The 21,826-nt window shown below is 45.7% G+C and overlaps 1 protein-coding gene across 1 annotated transcript in view; it reads left to right on the forward strand.

Moving 5' to 3' along the window:
* Window positions 1-21,826, forward strand: part of LOC130486531 (connector enhancer of kinase suppressor of ras 2-like) — a 513,126-nt gene that overhangs the window by 306,954 nt on the left and 184,346 nt on the right. The window contains exons 9-11 of the mRNA XM_056859816.1: window positions 6,988-7,134; window positions 18,063-18,196; window positions 20,543-20,754. Coding sequence (XP_056715794.1) covers window positions 6,988-7,134; window positions 18,063-18,196; window positions 20,543-20,754 — 493 coding nt within the window. The remainder of the gene's footprint in view (window positions 1-6,987; window positions 7,135-18,062; window positions 18,197-20,542; window positions 20,755-21,826) is intronic.

Consider the following 21,826-nt stretch of genomic DNA (forward strand, 5'->3'; position numbering starts at 1 on the left):
ACCTTCTGTAAAGGAAGCTAGTAAATGTAGCTGAGTTCGGTAATTGAATGTAAAGGGCAGGAAATGGAGCGGAGCACACACTGCTACCCAGAATTGGGACTATTTATACAAAGTTAACATCATGAGCCCAGTCAGACTGGAACTGTTGGCGAGGTCGCTCAGAAACGTCACTGGGATGGGCTCATTATGTTGGATCCAAAAACCAGGCACTTGGTGAGCTGTATGCAGTGAGGGCTTGGTGCAAAGGGGAGACTCCGGCAATTCCCCCTTCCTACTGCATCCAATCCCTGAGCAGAAGTCCACTTGCGGTCCTTTGGATCCAACTCATAGTGTCTGAGAGAGGGCTGTTGCACTTGATCAATGGGTCTCTGACAGCCCATTCCTAAATCCAGCGGCAACTGGGGACGGCGTGGATAGGGCACTGCCAAAGAGGTTTGGAGGCTGCTAAAAGCAGGAAAAAGGGTCGTTTAACTCTCAAAAATAAAAATTGGGGGGGGGGGAAGCTCCATAGATTGTGCCAGCAAAAGCCTGGCTCAGCACTGATGAGGTGAAGGGGGCGTTCCCAGGCTGGAAGGGGTTAGGAAGCTGCCTACTGGCAGCTCCGCCCCCGGAACACCCCGGGAATGGTCCCCGGGACAATGGCGTAAACACTTGCACCATTGGGAAGCTGGTGGGAGGCTGAGCCGGCATCCCAGGGCCCCACTGCCACAGCAGTCCACAGAGGCCAGCGTGAGCACCCCAATGCCAGTGTCCATGCCAGTCTTAGCGGCGCAAGTGGCACAAACACCAGTGCGGCCACTTGCACACCTCCTATGGACTTTCGGCCCCGGGGCTCAGGAACAGGCTGTAATTTTTTTTCAAGGCATAATTTTCATTTAATTTAAACAGCAGAACTACAACAGGTGAACTGCTAAGCCCACCCCACCCTCCCGTTGTTATTCAAGAATCCCAGTCCACAGTGATGTCACCTTTCTATTTTTGGCCAGCTGTCGTCTCTGCAATGCCATCCATAATGTCCTGAGAGCTTTCCGGCCTCCTCCACTGCCGTTCAGGGCAGGCTGCCCTCAATTGCGTATATTCTTAGTATTTTAATGGTTCCCTCATTAAGGTTTCTCCTTAGAGCAATTGATCTTCAGGAGATTAATTATTTAGCATCCTTCTAGATGAAGGAGCCCCTGAAATCTGCAAGGCACCCAGATTTCTAACATTTACCCCCGGCTTTAAAATTGCAGCTGGTTCTCCGAGTCGTGATGAAATATAAAGAAAATTAGATTTTGTCGATACCCGGGTTAAATGAAAAGACAGGAAAGATGAGCTTAGGAAGCAAGCTAAGATTAATTTGTATCCGAGGACACGCTCTAAGTTTTTTTTTAAATCACCTCATAAGCTGTTAGGTTTATGCCTGAAGGAGGAGTAGAATTCGTATGTCTGCTTCAGTCTTTAAATTACTATTAATTCTAGATTCAGGGAGAGAGGCTCACAAAAGGCTGAATTTCAAATGTGTACTGCAGGGCACACTTTCCCTTGTCAATAATGACACCATAAACCAGGCATGCCATTTAGGGAGAATGAGGAGGTTTTCTTCTTCCTACATGAGTCACAAAAGTAGCCAGGGGTGGGGGAAGCATGATCTGTCTAATCTTGTTTCACACAGTAACCAACCGGACCCCCCTGGAAAGCCTGCAAGTTGAGAATAGATGCAGAGTCCTCCCCCTGTTTCCCCTCCCCAGTAAAAATACATGGATGTTTCATTTGGTCATGGGTAACAGCTGTGAATCTATCTTAATCCCCTGTTTAAATCCATCTAATCTGGGGGACATCGCTTTGTCCTGTAGCAGTGAGTTCCCCAAGTTAACAATGCATTGTGTACCTGCATGCTGTTCCTCCTATATTTCTGGACTCTTTGCTGGTTCGATGCCCATGGTGGCCCTTGCAGGGGTTTGCTGTGGGATGACAGGCTTCTACCACTGGATGTCAGCTCAACAGAGAAGGATTGCCAGCACTCTTATAGAAGGGTAATGTGAGGGTGTGACAAAGGAGCCGGGTTTGCCATGCTGGCAGGTGGCTGTTGAATGTATAGTAGCACCCAGCTCTACTAGTGGTGGATTCGTACCAGGTAGCTGTATTTACTAAGTTTGCTTGCCAAAAGCTCACAAACATTTCCTTTTTTCAAAACCGGAAAGGTCTGATCTGTGATGATCATAATAATGTGATCATTATAATAATAATTGTGTGTTGTCAAGTCACAGCCGACTCATGACAACCGCTCATGGGGTTTTCAAGGCAAGAGATGAGCAGAGGTGATTTGCCATTGTCTTCCTCTGTACAGCAACCCCAGTCTTCCTTGGTTGTCGCCCATCCAAGTACTAACCATGGCTAACCAGGGTTGCCAGGTCCCTCTTCGCCACTGGTGGGAGGATTTTGGGGCGGAGCCTGAGAAGGGCGGGGTTTGCCAAAGTGACTATTTTCTCCATCTCTATCGGCTGGAGATCAGTTGTAATAGCAGGAGATCTCCAGCTAGTACCTGGAGATTGGCAACACTATGGCTGACCCTGCATAGCTTCCAAGGTCTGGCTAGGCTGCGCTATTGAAACTGCTTTGCCATAATTACAAGGTATTTTTTTTTTAAAGTAACTGCATCCATTTGGGCAATTTAATCAAGATTCAAGAGCATACTTTTAAATCTTCCTGAATTGTTGCCCTAACACATTGAAATGTCTGCTGAAAACTGCAATAGCTCATAAAGAGTGTCATTGTGCATTGGGGAGGGGCTGTGGCTCAGTTTGTAGAGCATCTGCTTGGCATGCAGAAAGTCCCAGGTTCAAGGGTGCTCATTAATGGCACAACTTCATCCTGGAGAGGAGTGACCAGTTGGGTACCACAGAGGTCTGTCCTGGGACCGGTACTATTTAATATTTTTATAAATGACTTGGATGATGGAATAGAGAGCATGCTAATCAAATTTGCAGATGACACCAAGTTAGGAGGGGTAGTTAATACCCCGGAGGGTAGGGTCAGAGTTCAGAATGACCTCGATAGACTGGAGAGCTGGGCCATAAGCAATAAAATGGATTTCAATAGGGAGAAGGGTAAAGTACTTCACCTAGGCAGAAACAACATAAGGCACAGGTACAGGATGGGAGAGAGTTGGCTTGACAACAGTACATGTGAAAGAGATCTGGGAGTCTTAGTGGACCACAAATTGAACATGAGTCAACAGTGTGGTATGGTGGCTAAGAAGGCCAATGCAATTCTGGGCTGCATCAATAGGAGTATTGTGTCTAGATCAAAGGAAGTAATATTACCACAGTATTCTGCATTGGTCAGACCTCACTTGGAATACTGTGTCCAGTTTTGGCCTCCACAATTTAAGAAAGATGTTGACAAGTTGGAGCGTGTCCAGAGGAGGGTGACCAGAATGATCAGAGGTCTGGAATCCATGCCTTATGAGGAGAGACTTAAGGAGTTGGGTTTGTTTAGTTTGGAGAAGAGAAGATTGAGGGGAGACATGATAGCCATGTTTAAATATTTGAAGGGATGTCATGTTGATGAGGGAACTAGCTTGTTCTCTGTTGCTCCAGAGACTAGGACACGGAGTAATGGATTTAAACTAATGGAAAAGCGATTCCACATAAACATTAGGAAGAACTTTCTGATGGTGAGGGCTGTTCGATGGTGGAATGTGCTGCCTGGGAGAGTGGTGGAGTCCCCGTCTTTGGAGGTCTTTAAGCAGAGGCTAGATGGCCATCTGTCGGGAGTGCTTTGATTGTGGGATCCTTCATGGCGGGGGGAGGGTTGGGGTCACTGGGGATGTGGGGGGAGGTAGTTGTTAGTTTCCTGCATTGTGCAGTGGGTTGGACTAGATGACCCTGGTGGTCCCTTCCAACTCTATGATTCTATGATCCCCAGTGTCTCCAGTTGTTGTTGTTGTTGTTTTTTGGTATATCTGTTTTATTTATAAATGTCTATTAGTGTAATTAGTATAAATGTCTATTAGTTTCAGGTAGCCGGCTCAAGGTGGACTCAGCCTTCCATCCTTCTGAGGTCGGTCAAATGAGTACCCAGCTTGCTGGGGGTAAAGGGACGATGACTGGGGAAGGCACTGGCAAACCACCCCGCAAACAAAGTCTGCCTAGGAAACATCAGGATGTGATGTCACCCCATGGGTCAGGAATGGCCCGATGCTTGCACAGGGGACCTTTACCTTTTTTATTAGTGTATAGGAGGGAAGGCAGCATGGTACAGCCCAATCTCGTCAGATCTCGGAAGCTAAGCAGGGTCAGCCCTGGTTAGTATTTGGATGGGAGACCACCAAGGAATACCAGGGCTGCTGTGCAGAGGAAGGCACTGGCAAACCACCTCTGTTAGTCTCTTGCCATGAAAACCCCATAAGGGGTCGCCATAAGTCGGCTGCGACTTGACGGCGCTTTACACACACACACATTAGTGTATACTTATCCTGACCTTCCTTTCAGGATCTCAAAGCAGCATACATTATTCTTCCTTCCTTTTTTTATCTCCCTGACACCCCTGGGACATAAGTTAGTCAGTGAGTGTCTGGCCAAAGGTCACTCAGAAAGCTTAATGTTGCTGGGACTTTGAACTCGGGTTGCCCAGGTCTTAGTCCAGAGTTCTAACTATGACTCCGCCAAACTGTTACTAAAGGTGGAATTATTAAGCACATAGAGGGACAAGCCCTGTTGAGGCAGAATCAGCATGGCTTCTGTAATGCGAAGTCCTGTCTCACCAACTCACCAAGGTTAGCAAAATTTTGACAAGGAATTATCTGGTAGAATATATAAGCAATGAAGGCAAAAGAGGCACTTTTGTGGGGCAGGAAATCTGTTACCCCACATCAGACCCCCAGGGAGAAAGGCTCTGCCCAGGGTGCTTTAGCCAATTCACAACTCTCTCCTCTGCCTCTCTTCCCTGTCTCTTGCAAACTGCTTTTTTGTTGTTGTTAAGTGTTTGCACATGCTCTGTCTCCTTCTTTCAATTGCTGCAATCACCTTCTCCACACTCTCATTCAAGAACACAGAGCTATCAGGAGACCAACTCCTGACAATTAGCTTTCACAGAGGACGCATCCACACCCATTCAAGGAAGCTAACATTCATTTGTCCAATGCCCAGCTCCCATCAGGTACCACTTTTGACCCATTCAGAGTCCACAAATATGTATTAATATTCTGTTCTCTTTTATGCACATTGTTGATATGTTCAGACCATAGTTTATTTAACAGCTGTTTAAAAATGTTGGTTAAGCATTGCATTGTGTAAAATGATAAAGTGTTTATTCATGCGAGTAGAGTGGGGTGGTAGTTGCTCCACTCTGGTGAGATGAATGGGGGTGAATATTTTTGGCATGCGTAAGCAAACCACATAGTACCTCTAAACAGTTCTCAAAGGGGGTCAGGTAAATGCGTGCCCTCTTGCATTCCTGACTGACACTTTAATTTCAGATGATGGTTATAGCTTGTAATAACTTAAGAACTTGGTTCTTCTCTGCGGAGTTTTCGATAAGTCAAATAAATGATGTTTTATCCTTAATTAAACACCTTGAAGAAATTGCACCAATATTGTTATACAACCTTCTCTGCCCCCTCCTGTTTACCCCCCCCCCAAAATTAACAGGGTCCATTACAACAGCCAGGATTCATTTTGTAATTATTCTGAAGCTGCTGTTCTGTAATCCTCTAGTGAAACACACTGATGCTTTAGTGGAGAAGTTAATTAAAAGCAATAATTCAGTTTGTTTAGAGGGTATAAAAATTAGAGCTGTACATCACTGTCTTAAAAAATCTTTTTTGTGTGCTTTTTGCTGTGAGATGGATATTTTCTCACTATATTGCCATTTTACAAAATCAGCCACCATTTATTCCCTTTTTTCTGCTGAAGAAAAACTAGCAAAGTATGCAAAAGAAATCCCCGAGTTTCTATTTTTTGTGAAGAATACTTTCTATCACATTCTTATCCTGCCCTTTCTTCAAGGAACTTGGGGCGTCTTAAATGCTCTCCATGCTGTTCTCCCATGTGAAAGAGAGTAAATGGCCCAATATTAATGTCTGAAATTCATGGGTGGGGGCGGGGGAGTTGAACCTGGGTATTCCCTGTCCTGGTCTGACAGTCTAACCAGTACACTACACCAGTAGTACATCAGTAATATAAACTCATAATGGATATATATCTATAATGTATGCACAGGCTACATATCTGTTTTCAGGTGCAATTCAGAGTGCTGGTTCTTACCTTTAAGACCCTAAATGGCTTGGGACCAGACCATAGGGTTGCCAACTCGGAGATGGGAAATGATTGGAGATCTTGGAGGTAGAGCCTGGGTAATCTGGGATACAATGCCATAGAGTCCTGTCCTCCAAAGCAGCCATGTTCTCCAGTGGAATTAAAGTCTGTAGTCTAGATGTCAATTGTAATTCTGGGAGATCTCTAGGCCCCGCCTGGAGGTTGGCAATTGTAGGCCAGGGTACCTGAAGGACCGCCTCTTTCCATACTATCCAGCCCACCAGAATCTGTCTCTCGAGCTCTGCTATCTGGACCCCTGCCTTCAAAAGTGAGGCTAGTGGCCACTAGAGACCTTTTTTGTGGTGGCACCTCACGTTCGGAACGCCCCCACACACACCCACACTTTGAGGCTCACCTGCCTATTTTACATTCCTTTAGGTGCTGGGCCAAAGAACATCTTTTAACTCAGGTTTTAATTAGGGGCTTTATCTTATCAGCTTTTTAATGCTCTGTTTCTGTTTTATGGACAGTTTTGTGCTGCTAATGTGTGATGTTTTCAGTAGCTTTTTTTAATACTGTGGGTTTTAATTGTAAGCTGTCTTGAGCAAGGCTCTGAAATGGCAGCATAGAAATACTCTAAATAAATAAGATGGCATCACTTACCTTCCACAAAGAAATCTATACTAAATGACATTCACAGTTCCAGTGAGCTAATGTGAAAATCTTTCAAAATTTTGTTTCTCTGCAGGTCGGCTGGCAGCTAAAGAACCTGGTAAACGCGTTGCGTGAAGACCCCAATGGAGTGATCCTAACCTTGAAGAAACGGCCTCAGAACACCCTGGTCTCTGCTCCTGCTCTTCTGAAAAACGTGCGGTGGAAACCTCTTGCCCTGCAGGTAGGATGAATGCTGAATTGGGTTTCGCAAAGGCAAAGTCAACAAGGGTGAATGGGCTTGCCAATTGCAAGAATAACCATAACTGGTCATCCCTACCATACAGAAGACCAATTGCTCAGAATCTTCATTAGTTTCTGATTCTCATCCCCAACCCTCTGCCTTGTTGTTCTCTTCTCCAACACTTGACAGGCAAAAATAAAAACCTTCTTGCAGCACCCCTATTCTTGTACCAAGGATCACTTCTTGTGACCCTCCCACAAAATATCCAGGATGCTTTATATTTTCTGAGCAGAGTGCTTGCTCACTTTTCGGCAATGAAGTCCTTCAAGTGATGCACCCCAAATTGTAGCATTCACCAAGAGAAGAGACCAAAACCAGCATCGGCAGAACGGCAAAGCTCAGGACCTTCTGTGTGCCAAGCAGATGTTCTATCACTGAGCCACAGTCCCTCTCCTCCCCTGTGCTTCCAAGGCTGCACAGCTGAGGGAGTAGAGGAGCTGTCCAGCTAGGGCAAGAAGCAGGCTCAAGGCAAGATTGCTGAGGCAGCGGAGGAGCTCTCCAGCCACGCAGTTAGGGTGAGGGCAGACAAGAAGGCACTCATGGGAAAGGCTGGTGCCGCAGCAAAGTCCAGGCAGCTACTCAAGGGCTTTCTAACTGGCCCTGCTGCTCACCACGCTGGTGAGCCAGCATGGTGTAGTGGTTAAGAGCAGTGGAGCCTGATCTGGAGAACCGGGTTTGGTTCCCCACTCCTCCACATGAGGGACGGAGGCTAATCTGGTGAACTGGATTTGTTTCCCCACTCCTACACATGAAGCCAGCTGGGCGACCTTGGGCTAGTCACACTCTTTCAGCCCCACCTACCTCACAGGGTGTCTGTTGAGGGGAGGGGAAGGGAAGGTGGTTGTAAGCCAGTTTGATTCTTCCTTAAGTGGTAGAGAAAGTCGGCATATAAAAACCAACTCTCCTCCTCCTCCTCCTCCTCCTCTTCCTGGTGCATTAGTGGTGCCAATCCAGGTCACAGTTAAGTACGCTATTCACCCTCATGAGTTGAACTACGGGAAGCAAGTTCTCTGTCTTCTGGGATACGTTTCAGCCCCACACCGTTCCCTTTTCTGTTTGGGGAGTGAGCTCCAGCATGCACTAATGGGCTCCAAGAATTCAGCAGGGACCACCACTGCTGGTTCCCTGGCAGGCTTTTCAAAGTCTTCATCTAGGGGAGGGGGTTGACCCCAGCTGCCTAACCCCTCTGCCCTGGAGCAAGTTTCTGTTCGGGTGCCAGTGGTCCTGTAACTCTGGTGATTCATTAGAGAATGATCCTTCAAGCTTCCATGATTATGAGCCATTTGCTGTCTTTTTATTTAGTACAATTTTTATCCTGCCATTCCTCCCAGGAGCTGGGGACAGCATATCTTAGTCTTCCCTCATCCGTTATATCCTCACATCAGCCCTATGAGGTAGGCTGAGAGAGGCCCAAGGTCACCTAAAAAGCTTCATGACAGAGTAGGGAATTTAACCTGGATCTCTTAGATCCTAGTCCAGCACTATAAGGGCTACACTTTGTTGGGACATGACAGGGAACTGTGTTTTTGAAGGTTCCCTTATGTGAAACACTCCCTGCAGGACTGAACATCACACAGCAGGCAAACATGTGATGTTGCCTTCTACTGAGTCAGTCCATTGGTCTATCAACATCAGTAATCTACTCTGACTGGCAGCAGCTCTTCAAGGGCTCTGATCCAGGTCTTTTGCATCACCTACTATCTGCTCCTTATAGCTGGAGATGCCGGGGATTGAACCTGGGAACTTCTGCAAGATATCCAGATTTCCTACTGCTGAGGCAGGCACAGGGTTGGGCCAGAACCTTTCTCCCTAGTTAGCCAGTTTTCTTTTTGTGTTTTTTTGGGAGGAGGGGAGCCATCCCAACTGGCATCTCACTTTGACATCCTGGAGTGGTACAGTCCCACTCCGCCACCGCATTCTACCATCTCATCCTCCCCCGCATTCTGCTGCCTATGCAGCTCTAGCCCTACTCGATGTTGCCCTGCAAATCGAGTGCAACGCATTTTCTTTGAATTGTTCCATAGAGAGAAGAAGACATCAATCTAATGACTTTCCCTTCATATCTTTTTTATTACTGGGATTCCAAGTGGAGGGAGAACACAATTATAAACGCCGTGTCGTATACCAGCTGCCCTCGGCCAACTGCTACTTATTCGCCGGCTCTCCCGGGCAAAGACGGGGCTGTCAAGCCAAATCATGATCGAGTTCCATCAGATTGTTGCTATGCCTTCTCTGTCTCTCTTCTCTCATATATGGATTTCGTTGAGGAAATTTGGAATCCCTTTTGGATTCCTCAGCCTGCTAGCTTTCACAATTTTGGGGCTGAAGGATGCTGCGTTTCGAAGATGAGCATGATTCATTTGCCAGCATGAAAACAGGCAAAGAAGTGGGCCAGCCAGCCTGCCTGCTGAGTTTATGATGCTTTTCAGGTGATTTAAAAAATGCAGACATCCAATGATCTGCCGCCCTCCCCCACAGCTGGGACTTTAGGCGGTCTTTTAGCTCTTGTGAATGAGCTTTGCTTATAATAGCCGGTACTAGTAAGAGGTTTTTACTGTGAAGGGGGCACAATGTTTTTGTCCATACAGACCAGTCATCACTTTGTACAACCATTCCTGCATTACACCACTGGATTTATATATTCCTGTAAGTGTCGTCAAGTTGCAACTGACTTACAGCGACCCCAGCAAGGGGCTTTCCAGGCAAGTGAGAAGTAGAGGTGGAATGCCATTGCCTTCCTCTGCAGAGCCTTCCTTGGTGGTCTCCCATCAAAGTACTGATCCTGCTGAGCTTCTGATATCTGGCGAGATTGGGCTAAATCATATTGCCTTCCCTCCATTGCATTTTGAGGATTCTTTACTTGGAATGCTATGCCTCTTGTGTAAAGAAAGTTAGCTTGTTAGGGAGAACGCTAAGTTACTCACTCTCCTAACAGTCTAGTTATCTGTGATGACTGTGTGGGTATGCAGAGTAGCATTGCAATCTATAGTAGGGAGTGTGTGGGAGAGGTATCCAGGATGCTACCCCAAGCAACTTCCCATACAACAGGACCAGCTTCTTAGTCCCAAAGGCATTGCTGTCAGTTGTATTCCATATGCTTATTGCCACATGTACTTAATTGCGTGGAACTAGAATAATGCAGGGGCCGAAAGAATGCGCTGTGGAGTGGGAAGTCCCTGGTTCAAATGTTACCTTTGCCACCTACTCACTACTCTTGGCCCCCGTCCCCTGTATTGCAGACAATACTGCCCTTCCTTACAGGGTGGTTGTAAGGACTGCAACACAATAATGTACCGGTACATGGAGGGTTTTAAACACTGATAGCACTGTATATAATTGCATAATATTCTTAAATGAATTGCCTGCTGGGGTTGAAAGTTGTGCCATCTGCAGAGGCATTTTGTGGGTTGCTATCAGATGGGTTCCAGAAACCCACCTGGTCTCTCTTGCTTTCTCTTTTAAATATAGATGTTGTAAAATAGATGCAGCTAGCCTGTGTTCCTCTTGGAGCTTTTCTTTCATGCTGCAAAGTCACCTTCTGAACAGAGTGTCCAAGTGATGCCAGGGCAAGTTACTCCTCTCTGTTAAGGCTCCTGGGAGGAAGACCCAAAGCGTGGCTCCAAACATTTCCCATCCATGCCAAAAGCTCTTGCGGTAGTGAATATATGGCATCTTAATGCTCTACGCTGGATGACTGATTGTTCCCTTGTCATCACAGTTGTGACGGCTGAATGAGAGAGTGAGAACATATTTAGGATCTTTCTCAGCATTGTCACTCATCATAAATTTTTGCATTTCATTGCTGTATGTGTTTCTGGGCATGTGGGATTGATTTAAACAACCCACAATAGGGCTGTCTTTGTGAGATGGTTTCAGCCAATGAACGCTACCCGCAACTGACATTACCCAAGATCTCCGCTTCATCTTCTTCCCCTCCAGTATGCCCCATTCCTTCCCAGCACTTCTCCCCCTACCATCTAGTGCTACACAACAGTGCTAGAAAGCAGCAGGAAAACCCGAACTGTCAAACACTGCAGTGTCGGGATGGAGAAGAAATCGAGGCTCCATCTGTGCATCACACTGTCCTTGTTTTTGTTGGCAAACACCATGCAGACTTTGTCTCACGCATGCAATGGGAGTTTTGTGGTTCCTATACACATGCTGGCTCTTTTCTGTTTGGGACTATGGCATGGAGAAGTAAACCATCCCACCCCTCCCCAGTCTTACATCCTCAAATCACCCCATGGGGTCTTGTTGGCTTCATTGTGAAACTTACATGTAGCCACTTTAGTAATGTGATTTTTGCATCAGATCCATGGGGTGGTCTGCTCTTCCAAGCATGCTGTTTGCACAAAAATAAAAGAACCAGTGTGCATCTGGGAGGCACAAAATGCCCACTGCATGTGTGATATGAATTCTTCAGGTTGTTCCCTAACACCCCTGGAACCTTTCTAACATGTCAGTGGAGACTGAAATAACCAGGGCTCATCAAAGCGATCATTTCACCCCCATTTCGCCTGCCCCACAGCAGCCCAGCCGGGCCCACCCCAGTCTTCTAAAGGCTAGTAAAGATGTTTGAAGCCTTTGAAGGGGGCTCAACCCAGTGAATGTTGTTTAATGCCAGGCTGTAGTTTTATTGTTATTCTGGATTTATTCTTGTTATATGCTGTTTTAAGGTTCCTATTTAAAAAAAAAAAACATAGGTAGAACAAATCACAGCTTGAAGTGGAGCCCTGTACCCAGTGGCCTCGCCTTGGCCATGGCCCTGGGCTCCACTAGACAATTGCATCAACAGCTGTTGGCCATGATGGTGATACGGCTATGGCTAGTGACATTCTGCTTTTTTCAATACCAGTCACCGGGTGTTAGCAGAACAGGGGGAACCAACCAGTCCCACATATGCAGACTTGCATTCTGTAGATTTTACTGCAGCATCAAGGTTGCATTAACTAACTGTAGGCCTTCCAGTAGCAGAGAAACCTTCAGGCTGGGCCAGTTCCAGTTTGGGGGGAGGCCCTGAGCACAGAGCGCCCAGGCTTCCCCTCTCCTCCTTTGCCCCTGCCTCCCTTTGCACCCATGGACCCACAAGCCTGTGCACTCTTCCCCCTCACATGCCCTTTCACTGCCCATGTTGACAGTTTAGGGTTGCCCGGCCCCTCTTCGCCATTGGCGGGAGGTTTTTGGGGCGGATCCTGAGGAGGGCGGGGTTTGGGGAGGGGAGGGTCTTTAATGCCATTGAGAACAATTGCCAAAGTGGCCATTTTCTCCAGGGGAACTGCTGCCCCCCTTGCTAATCAGCTGGCCGGTGGGGGGAGGGGGGCTTATGGCAGCAGTGGGAGGCCTAAGCCAGTGCTGTAGCATCTACCATAGAGTATTTGCCCAAGTAACACAGCATCCTGTGTCACTGGCAGTGTGATTACCTCACTTCCAGTGCATGCTGGAAGTGACATCATTGTGTCACTGGCAAAGTTGCTGCAGTGCAAAGCCGCTTGCTGGTAAGTCCTCCCATCTCCCCACTGGTTGCCAGAAGAAGAAGAAGAAGAGGAGTAGTTAGTTTTTATATGCTGACCTTCTCTACCACTTAAGGAAGAATCATACCAGCTTACAGTCACCTTCCCTTCCCTTCCCCACAACAGACACCCTGTGAGGTAGGTGGGGCTGAGTTTGCAGAGAACTGTGACTAGCCCAAGGTCACCCTGCTGGCTTCATGTGTAGGAGTGGAGAAACCAACCCAGTTCACCAGCTTAGAGTCTGCCGCTCATGTGGAGGAGTGGGGAATCAAACCCAGTTCTCCAGATCAGAGTCCACTCTCCAAACCACCGCTCTTAACCATTACAGCACACTGGAAGGGACCTGGCAACCCGAGATCCTCCTGTGGGCATCTGGCTGGCCAGTTAGAGAAACAGGATGCCGCACAAGATGAGTCTTGAGCCTGATCCAACTGGGCTGCTTCTATAATGCTTCCCTGAACGAGCAGTGAGCATAGATGGGATGACCCGGCCCTAGGATTCTGTGAAATCAATGCCGTGGAACAAAGCCTGCCTCAGAGCCCCTTTGGAACGAGCTGTCTTGGCCCTCGCTCAGCATTTCCCATCAGCGCTTCAGCTGTGCCATAAACGTTTCGTGTTAGCAGCAGGGAGATGTTAGCTGGTGACAGTGTTATATTCCACTGTTGTCAGCTTTTAATTAGGAAATATGCTGTTCATGCCAACCTCACTGCATCCGCCTCTGATAGGCATTGTTTGATATTAGTGGCTTGGTTTCATGGTAGGACCTTTATAAATAGATACTTGACTCTCTCTCTCTCTCTCTCTTCCTTTGGTTTACTGGGCTTTTGCAGCAGTGAAGGCGAGTTGCCACCGAGTTCCTTTCTCAGCTTGCAGACAGAAGCCCCACTGAATAGGCAAACAATCGCTCAATCGCCTTATGAATATTTATGGGTGGGGTTGATTACTACATTTACTTGCTTGCATTGCATTACACTGTAAACACTGACTAACCTCAGGCGTAAATTAATATTTGCAAATTGTAAAAGCAACGTGTGCCAAATCCAAGAAGTATATAAATACGCATATTGACATGAATATATTTCAACCTGCTGTTTTGCGGATGTGTCTGAGTTTGTCAGCTCCTCTCACGTGGTCTTTGTGGTTCTGATGTCAGGTTCATCAGGGATCAAATCTGTACCAGCCACCCTTGAGGACAGGCTGCCTTCCTGGAGGCCAGGGTTGACCCCTGACCCCAAGTACCTTCCATAATCTGGCTTTCCTTCTGGGAAGGAGGAGACAGAGGATATTGCCCTGGCAGCATCTAAGACCAGTCCTTTCCTTTATGCATGACCAGTAGGGAAGAGAAGCCAGCGTGTCGTAGCGGTTAAGAGCGGCAGGACTCTAATCTTTAGAACCGGGTTCGATTCCCCGCCCCTCCACATGAAGCCTGCCGGGTGACCTTGGGACAGTCACAGTTCTCAGAACTCTCTCAGCCCATGCAGATGCAGGCAATGGCAGACCACCTCCGAACGTCTCTTGCCTTGAAAACCCTATGGGGTCGCCATAAGTCAGCTGTGACTTGATGGCACTTAGGGAGGAAGGATGATGACCTAAGTTGGATCTTGTTCTGGAATTGTGGGTGGGGAGGACCTTGTTTATGCCCCCATCTATGACAGCTGAAAAATTGTGAGAACCATAGTACACACAAGAAGCTCCCTTATATTGAGTTTGGCCATAGGTCTATTTTGGTCAATATTGTCTGCTCTGACAGGCAGCTCCCGCTCCCCTGCTGCTCATTCTCTTCTCTCCCACAAGGTGGAAGGGTCTGGTGTTGAATCCTGCTATAGACAAATCAGGATGGGCCTTTCCCACCTTTGTCATATTCTTCCATGGGGACTGTTCCAGTTCCCACACTGCTTTGGGTATGAGAGAACAGTGCCAGATTTTGCAGTTATGCCTTCTTCCCAGGTAACTGTAACTCTCTCTCTCTGTGGGTGCATGCTGTATGAGAGTCTAACAGAATTTTCAGCATCCATGCCAAATTATAATTTCTGTACTTCTTTGGAGAGGGCACAATTGTGAAAATTTTGCAAAACTATATCAAAACTTTTAAAAAGTCAGTTTTTGTTGTGTGAATGCACACATTATTGTCCATACCCTGGATTATTGTATGATCTTCCCTGTTTACTCCAACCTTGGGATTTTGTGCATTCCATGAAGACCTTTGTACCTCATGCTGATAGAGGGTAGGGTAGCTGGGGGGGGCGGGGAGAGACAGACACCCAAGAAGCCCATACTGTTGTCCCTAATCCATATAAGTAAAACTGGCTTAATGATTCAAGAGAGTTTCCTGCATGTGAATGTGTGGGAGGAATGTGCACAGTTAAGTCAATGGCTAATGTAGCTCTGGCTCTCAAAGGTATCAATTGGTGTTTTGTATTTCGGAACAGATGTGTGAGTAGAAAAACCATAAAGTTAAGGGTAGTCCCCTGTGCAAGCACCGGGTCAATATTGACCCATGGGTTGATGTCACATCACATTTACTAGACAGACTATATTTACGGGGTGCTTTGCCATTGCCTTCCCCAGTCATCTACGCTTTAACCCCAGCAAGCTGGGTACTCATTTTACTGAACTCAGAAGGATGGAAGGCTGAGTCAACCTTGAGCCGGCTACCTGAAACTGACTTCCATCAGGATTGAACTCAGATCGTGAGCAGAGCTTGGACTACAGCTTATCACTCTGCACCATGGGGCTTCTAGAAAAACCATAAAGAAGTCTTATAATGTCCCCAACATGACACCCTGACATTTTATTGCGGTTGTCCCCAAGAAATATTTTTTCTTATGGGCTGGTATAGTTGAGGTGATGAGAAGAATGTGTATGTTGCACTTCGGTGTCTGTGCCCAATTATAAAAATGTAATGCGAGCACTGGGTTTCAAACAATGACCAATTTATGCCCTGATATCAGTAATTGGGAATGACCATGTTTGAATGTTGGGCCTTGGGGCCAATCTAGATGAGATGGCATCCTCATATCCACCTTATAGAATCATAGAATCTCATAGCTGGAAGGGGCCATACAGGCCATCTAGTCCAACCCCCTGCTCAATGCAGGATCAGCCTAGAGCATCCCTGACAAGTGTTTGTCCAGCCTCTGCTTAGACTGCCAGTGAGGGGGAGCTCACCACCTTCCTAGGTAACTGATTCCACTGCCAAACAACTCTTACTGTAAAAAAGTTTTTTTCCTGATAACCAGCTGGTACTTTGCTGCCCATAATTATAAACTCATTATTGCGAGTCCTATCCTCTGCTGCCAACAGGAACAGCTCCCTGCCCTCCTCTAAGTGACAGCCCTTCAAATATTTAAAGGAAGCAATCATGTACCCCCTCAACCTCCTCTTCTCCAGACTAAACATTCCCAACTCCCTCAGCCTTTCCTCATAGGGCTCAGTCTCCTTGAAAACACCATGGCCATTTTAAAGTCAAAAAGAAAATGCTTCATAATCTGCTAGCGGATCAGGATCCTGAGATCACAGGAAATGTGGCTAGATTCCTGCTGATAGCTGCTACTCAATGGGAACTCGGTCAGAAGACAGACTATAACACCAAGGAATGAATTACATCCCAATTTTTAACCTGATTCCACTCCTTGTATTTTAAAACTGCGTTATGCCATTAAAGGTATTTGTATTGTATTGTAAGTCATTTTAAAATGCTGCACGCCTGCACCAAGGCGAGCTGAGGTGTTCTTGTCTTCCCACTCGCGCCCCCCCCCCACATTATCCAGTGCCGAAATGGGTGCACTCACACATCCCACAGCTTTTCCAGCGCTTGAAAATGCATTTGGGGGGGGGGGGAGTGCCACACTGCAGGCCCAGCTGGGCCCTTGTCTTGAGGCATTTGAAAATGACATTAAAAAGGTGACCTCATAGCCACCATGAGGACACCATCACTTCTAGTTTGGCCCTTCTTGGTACTGTGCTGGTGCTGTAGCCAAGCCCTTTACAGTTGTTACTTCTTTATTATTTAAAAACAATGCACAAAGGTTATTATTGAGGGGATTCATGCACTTTCATAGCATCTTTTTCTAAATAACTTTGGGCTTGAAATGCGTTTGTTAAATAGAAAAATCTTCACCAATCTCTCTTTTGGGAGAAATTCTCATTACGGCCAATCCAGAAGGAGAGAGCTTCAAAGAAGCTGGCGATATCTGCTGGGGCAATGAACATTTCAGCTTTCATTGCTGCAAAAACAGACCACAGAGATGGCTAGTTTATTAGGGAGAGGGATTGAAAATAAAACGGCCCATATTATAATGTTTCTGTATACATCTGTGGTGTGGCCCCCATTTTGAATACTGTGTACAGTTCTGGGTACCCATCTCAAAAAAGATATAATAAACCTAGAAAAGGCACAGGAAAGGACAATTCAAAAGGGGGTGGTTGGTGGTCCTTTCCTATGAAAAAGCTAATGCACCCTCCTTCTGGGGACAAAGCACCCCATATTTTCCAGTGCTCCCAGATTATTTTTTCTTCTTGGCCAGACATAATGCCTTAACCCTCAATGAATTAACTTGCAGATTATTGAAAACTCCATTCGAACAGAGAGTCTGCCCATGTGGAAAGGCAAAGACACAAACACCCATTTTTAATTCAGTTGTGATTGATATTCTTCTTTAAGATCTTCTTTGATTAATCCATTGATTACACACTTTCCTGTATATTCTCATGACTACCACTTAATCTGTCTGCTGTTCAGTAATGATAAGGCTGTTACTCTATCAGTAGCTTACTACTTAACAGCCACTTTGAAGATACGCTGAAAGTTACAATGAAGTTACATCTAAATGCTCATTTTCATACAGGCGCTCTTTTTGAACTGGAACTGGGAAAAGCTAATGAGTTGGAGTTCTGTGGTTTAGAAAAAATATGTTTGGTGGGACATATTAGGGATTGAATTGAATGTTATGTAAAAGAAATACAGAGAACGATTTCCCTCTCCGTCATAACACTAAAACTTGAAATCGACGAAGGAAGCCAATGGCAGTTTACTGAGGAGACACAACATAAACCCCACATGACAGGGTGGTAGCTGCTAGCTTAGATGGCTTTGAAGGAAGGACACCATCATGAAGGCTATATCTATCAACAGTGAATAAATCACAGTGTCTCAGTTGAACCTGAATCTTCTAAAGCAGTACGTGCCTGAATAGCGAGGGCAGGTTGTTCCCATCCTGCCCTGCTTCTGGCCTCTTCCTGGCTGGCTGCAGTGAGAAATGGGCTGCTGGACAAGGCGGCCACTCGGTCAGTTCAGCAGGGTGATCCTTAAGTTCTTACGTGTGTTGCTTTTGCTTTTTCTCTCTTGTCTCTCTTCAGCCTGTGATTCCAACAAGCCCGACGAACAGCTCCACCACCCCCACCAGCACAATGGGCATGAGCTCCAAAATAGACAGCTCGACTCTCCAAGACGTTTTCATCCTGTCCCCGATGTCAGGACTCTATGGCCCAAGGTACACCTTTCCCACGGATAACGGTCTTGATTCTGCAGAGCTTGTGACTCAGAAAGACAAACTCTCTCACTCACACTCCTTCCTTGGAACGTTAAACCCAGACTTAATTTTAATCCAAATCTTTCCAAGAAATCCGTCTCCAGAAAGCATGATGGATAACGGACTGGGTCCAAAGGATAGTGATCTGAAGGAATGTCACAGCTAGTGCTTTTTCACAAGGGTTGAAGCAGCACAGTCATATGGCAGTTTTCATGATTGTGTCAAGACTGTGTAAGCTCCGGCACAAGTGAACAAACATTATGGGTTTAATTTTGCTTTTCTCATACAAAGCTCTAGCAAAAAGCGTTGTGCAGAAATTGCTTTTGGCCTGCAGAAAGGCATCTTGGGGTCAAGTCGATTACCGTATGTCATGTAAATGTACTAATATAAGTGAAAGATGCAAATCCATATAGAACGGTCCAAGGCTAACCACTACCCCACACTGACTCTCTTGAGGACATGCATACAGACTCGATAGGTATAATACAAAGCCCTTTGTCTTCAGGGGCTCTCTATTCTCATCCATGAACAGGAATTGCCCATTTAATGTGGTTTCAGGTGGGTAGCTATGTTGGTGTGCAGTAGAAAAGCAAGATTTGAGTCCAGTAGCACCTTAAAGACCAACAAGATATCCAGGATATAAGTTTTAAAGAATCAAAGCTCCCTTCATCAGATATGTTGTATCTGATGGGGGGGCTTTGACTCACGAAAACGTATACACTGGAAATATTGTTGATCTTTAAGGTTCTATTGGACTTGAATCTTGCTCATTTAATGTGCTGGTTGGTGTCCCCTCTTGCGTTCGGAAATCATATATGATAAATTCTCTGTTTTCTCTGCCTCTCAGCTTATGTGTTGCATGTTTCTTTTTAAGAGATCTTGGTGTTTGTAAAATAGAGGGCTGAAGTTGCAAATGAGGAGTCACTAAAGGGCATCAAATTTTAAGTCATTCAGTAGTGGCATTTTCTTGTAAACCCGTAGGTTTTAAACCACTGGGATTTTCTGCCTAAGATCTCAATCGATCTTACACTGGCCTTGATAAAAAAATTTGGTTTACCATACCAGTGGTAAATAGTGAGGATTTTCCTGCATCAGACTTTCCCTCAGAATGGTCTAGGAACACCTGATACTGCAACATTGCTGAAGCCATGATGCTTGCTTAGTGTTACCAGAAAGCATGTTTTGTGTGTGGAACATCTCAGGTTCAATCCCCAGCACCTCCATTTAAAGGAAGGAGCAGATGTTCGGAAAGACCTTTCTCTGCGTGAGTCCTGGAAAGCCATCGCTAGTCAATACTGGGCTATGTATGTGTGTCCCGTCAAGTCACAGCTGACTTATGGTAACCCTGTAGGGTTTTCAAGGCAAGAGACATTCAGAAGTGGTTTGCCATTGCCTGCCTCCACATCACGACCCTGGTAGTTCTTGGAAATCACCCATCCAAATTCTAACCTGGGCCGATCCTGCTTAGTTTCAGGGATCTGATAAGATCAGGCTAGCCTGGGGCTATCTAGGTCAGGGCTAAACAATGCTAGGTTAGGTATAATACAGCTTTGTACGTTCAAGCAGAGCAAGAGTAGAATTGATTTGTGCCTGGATGGAAGACTACTGGGAGTCACGCATAAACTGGCCTGAGCTTCCCAACGAAGAGCAGAATGTAAATGTAGTACAATAATAATATTAATCCATGGTATGCTTTTTCTTTATTACCAGTGAATAGTTTTATTTGCATATAGCCTTAGGCCATTACAAACATGTCAACAATACCTCAAATACATAATAAAAGGAAAATACTAGGTTAAAAATTGCTAAATTGATAATAAATATACATAATAAAACTATGCTAAATTGATGCATACAGAGCAATAATTGCTCAAAATTGCAGCAGTGACCCTATCAGCCAATGAGACCTGGCAACCACTGAAACCAACTCGAATGATCAGCTCTATTAGAAACCATATTGGACCTTATTTTCTTTGCCGCCAGGGCATACAGGGATATCCTATAAGAAACAAACCCATCAGAGTCTTTTAACAAAAATACTAATTTCTCAGCACTAGGACAAGTGTTTAGGCTAGAAACCCACCTGGCAAGAAATTTAGCCCTGGGTTCCACATATAGAGGGCATTCAAATAAGTAGTGGTATAAATCCTCCAGAGCAGATGTTCCACAGATGCAAAAACCTTGATCTTTGGGAAGCTTTTTCTTTATATTTCAGCATTGATTACAAAACCAATGGTGGTTTCTTTGCAGAAGTTCTATATCTACATGTCAGATTCCTATTTGACTCGTTTCTTCCTCTGTTCTTAGAGACGAAATCGGAATAATGTCTTGCGACGACATCAGCAAGTACGGTGTTGGAAAGACTGGGATGAAAGGTTCCGAGTCCCCGAGCTACTTTTTGGAGCATGAAAGTGGAAAATATTACACATTAATTGAAGGCGAGAGCCATCCGGCAAGCTCTGAATATGAACGAGGCAGAGCGACAGGGGTGCGGCGAAGAGAGAAGACTCCCACGCACGGTATGGTTTTGCTGGCTTTGGCCTTTCACAGTGTTTTGTGCTTTCTTTCTCATATTTACCAGCCGATTCAAAGTTGCAATTGAGGTGGAAAAGAGGCCTGTGACTCAACAAGATTAAAATCTGTGGCCTCTAAGGACCGAATCCTAATAATATGAGACCTGCTGGATCGGACCAAAGATCTGTCTAGTCCAGTATCCTGCTTCCAACAGTGGCCAACCAGTTGCCACCAAGAAACTTAGAAGCAGGGCATGAAGACAGCAGCACACCTCCACTATTTGCCTCTTCCCGGTCACTGATATTCAGAGGTGCACTGCATCTAAACACAGAGGTTCCATTTAATCATTATAGCTGATAGCCCTTGGTAGACCTATTGCATGTATTTGATCAATAGGACTGAAATTTGAGTTTCAACATGTGGCACACTGTAATTGTGAAGATGGGTCATTATGCTCCCAGGTTGCTCCTCAGCACATATTGAAAGGAACCTGCGCTTTTTATATGATATGTGATTGGGTTCAAGAAAGGTATGTTTATAATAATTTGGGGCTCAAGTTTATCTGGAAATGCCACTGGCTGATCAAGAAGTGCTTCCCTTAGTCATTGGTGTGCAGCAACTCATTGTTTATTACACAAAGCTCCCTTATACTGTCAGGCCTTTGATCTATCGAGGCCATTATTGTCTACTCTGACTGGCAGCAGCTCTCCAAGGTCTCAGGTTGAGGTCTTTCACCCCACCTACTACCTGCTCCTTGTAACTGGAGATGCCAGGTAGTGAACCTGGGACCTTCTCAAGCAAAGCAGATGCCTCTCTCTAAGGACACTTGCCTTAATTCATTCTTTCTCTTAGGTGCTGCTCTGTGTGCCTGGTTAGGGGATAAGTTGATAAGGACAGAGCCTTCTCTGTTGTGGCACCTTGTTTATGGAATGCCCAGTCCTCCACCCTGCATCTGGCTGATCTTTTTGCTACCAGATTAAGACTTGTTTCTTTGTCTTTTGCTTAGATATTATTGATGGTACTGTTGTTTTGTCACTTGTGTTATTTTATTATGAGAGATCTACAATGCCATCCTAA

The sequence above is a fragment of the Euleptes europaea genome, chromosome 13 (assembly GCF_029931775.1).
Source record: "Euleptes europaea isolate rEulEur1 chromosome 13, rEulEur1.hap1, whole genome shotgun sequence".
In the NCBI taxonomy this organism is placed as follows: domain Eukaryota; kingdom Metazoa; phylum Chordata; class Lepidosauria; order Squamata; family Sphaerodactylidae; genus Euleptes; species Euleptes europaea.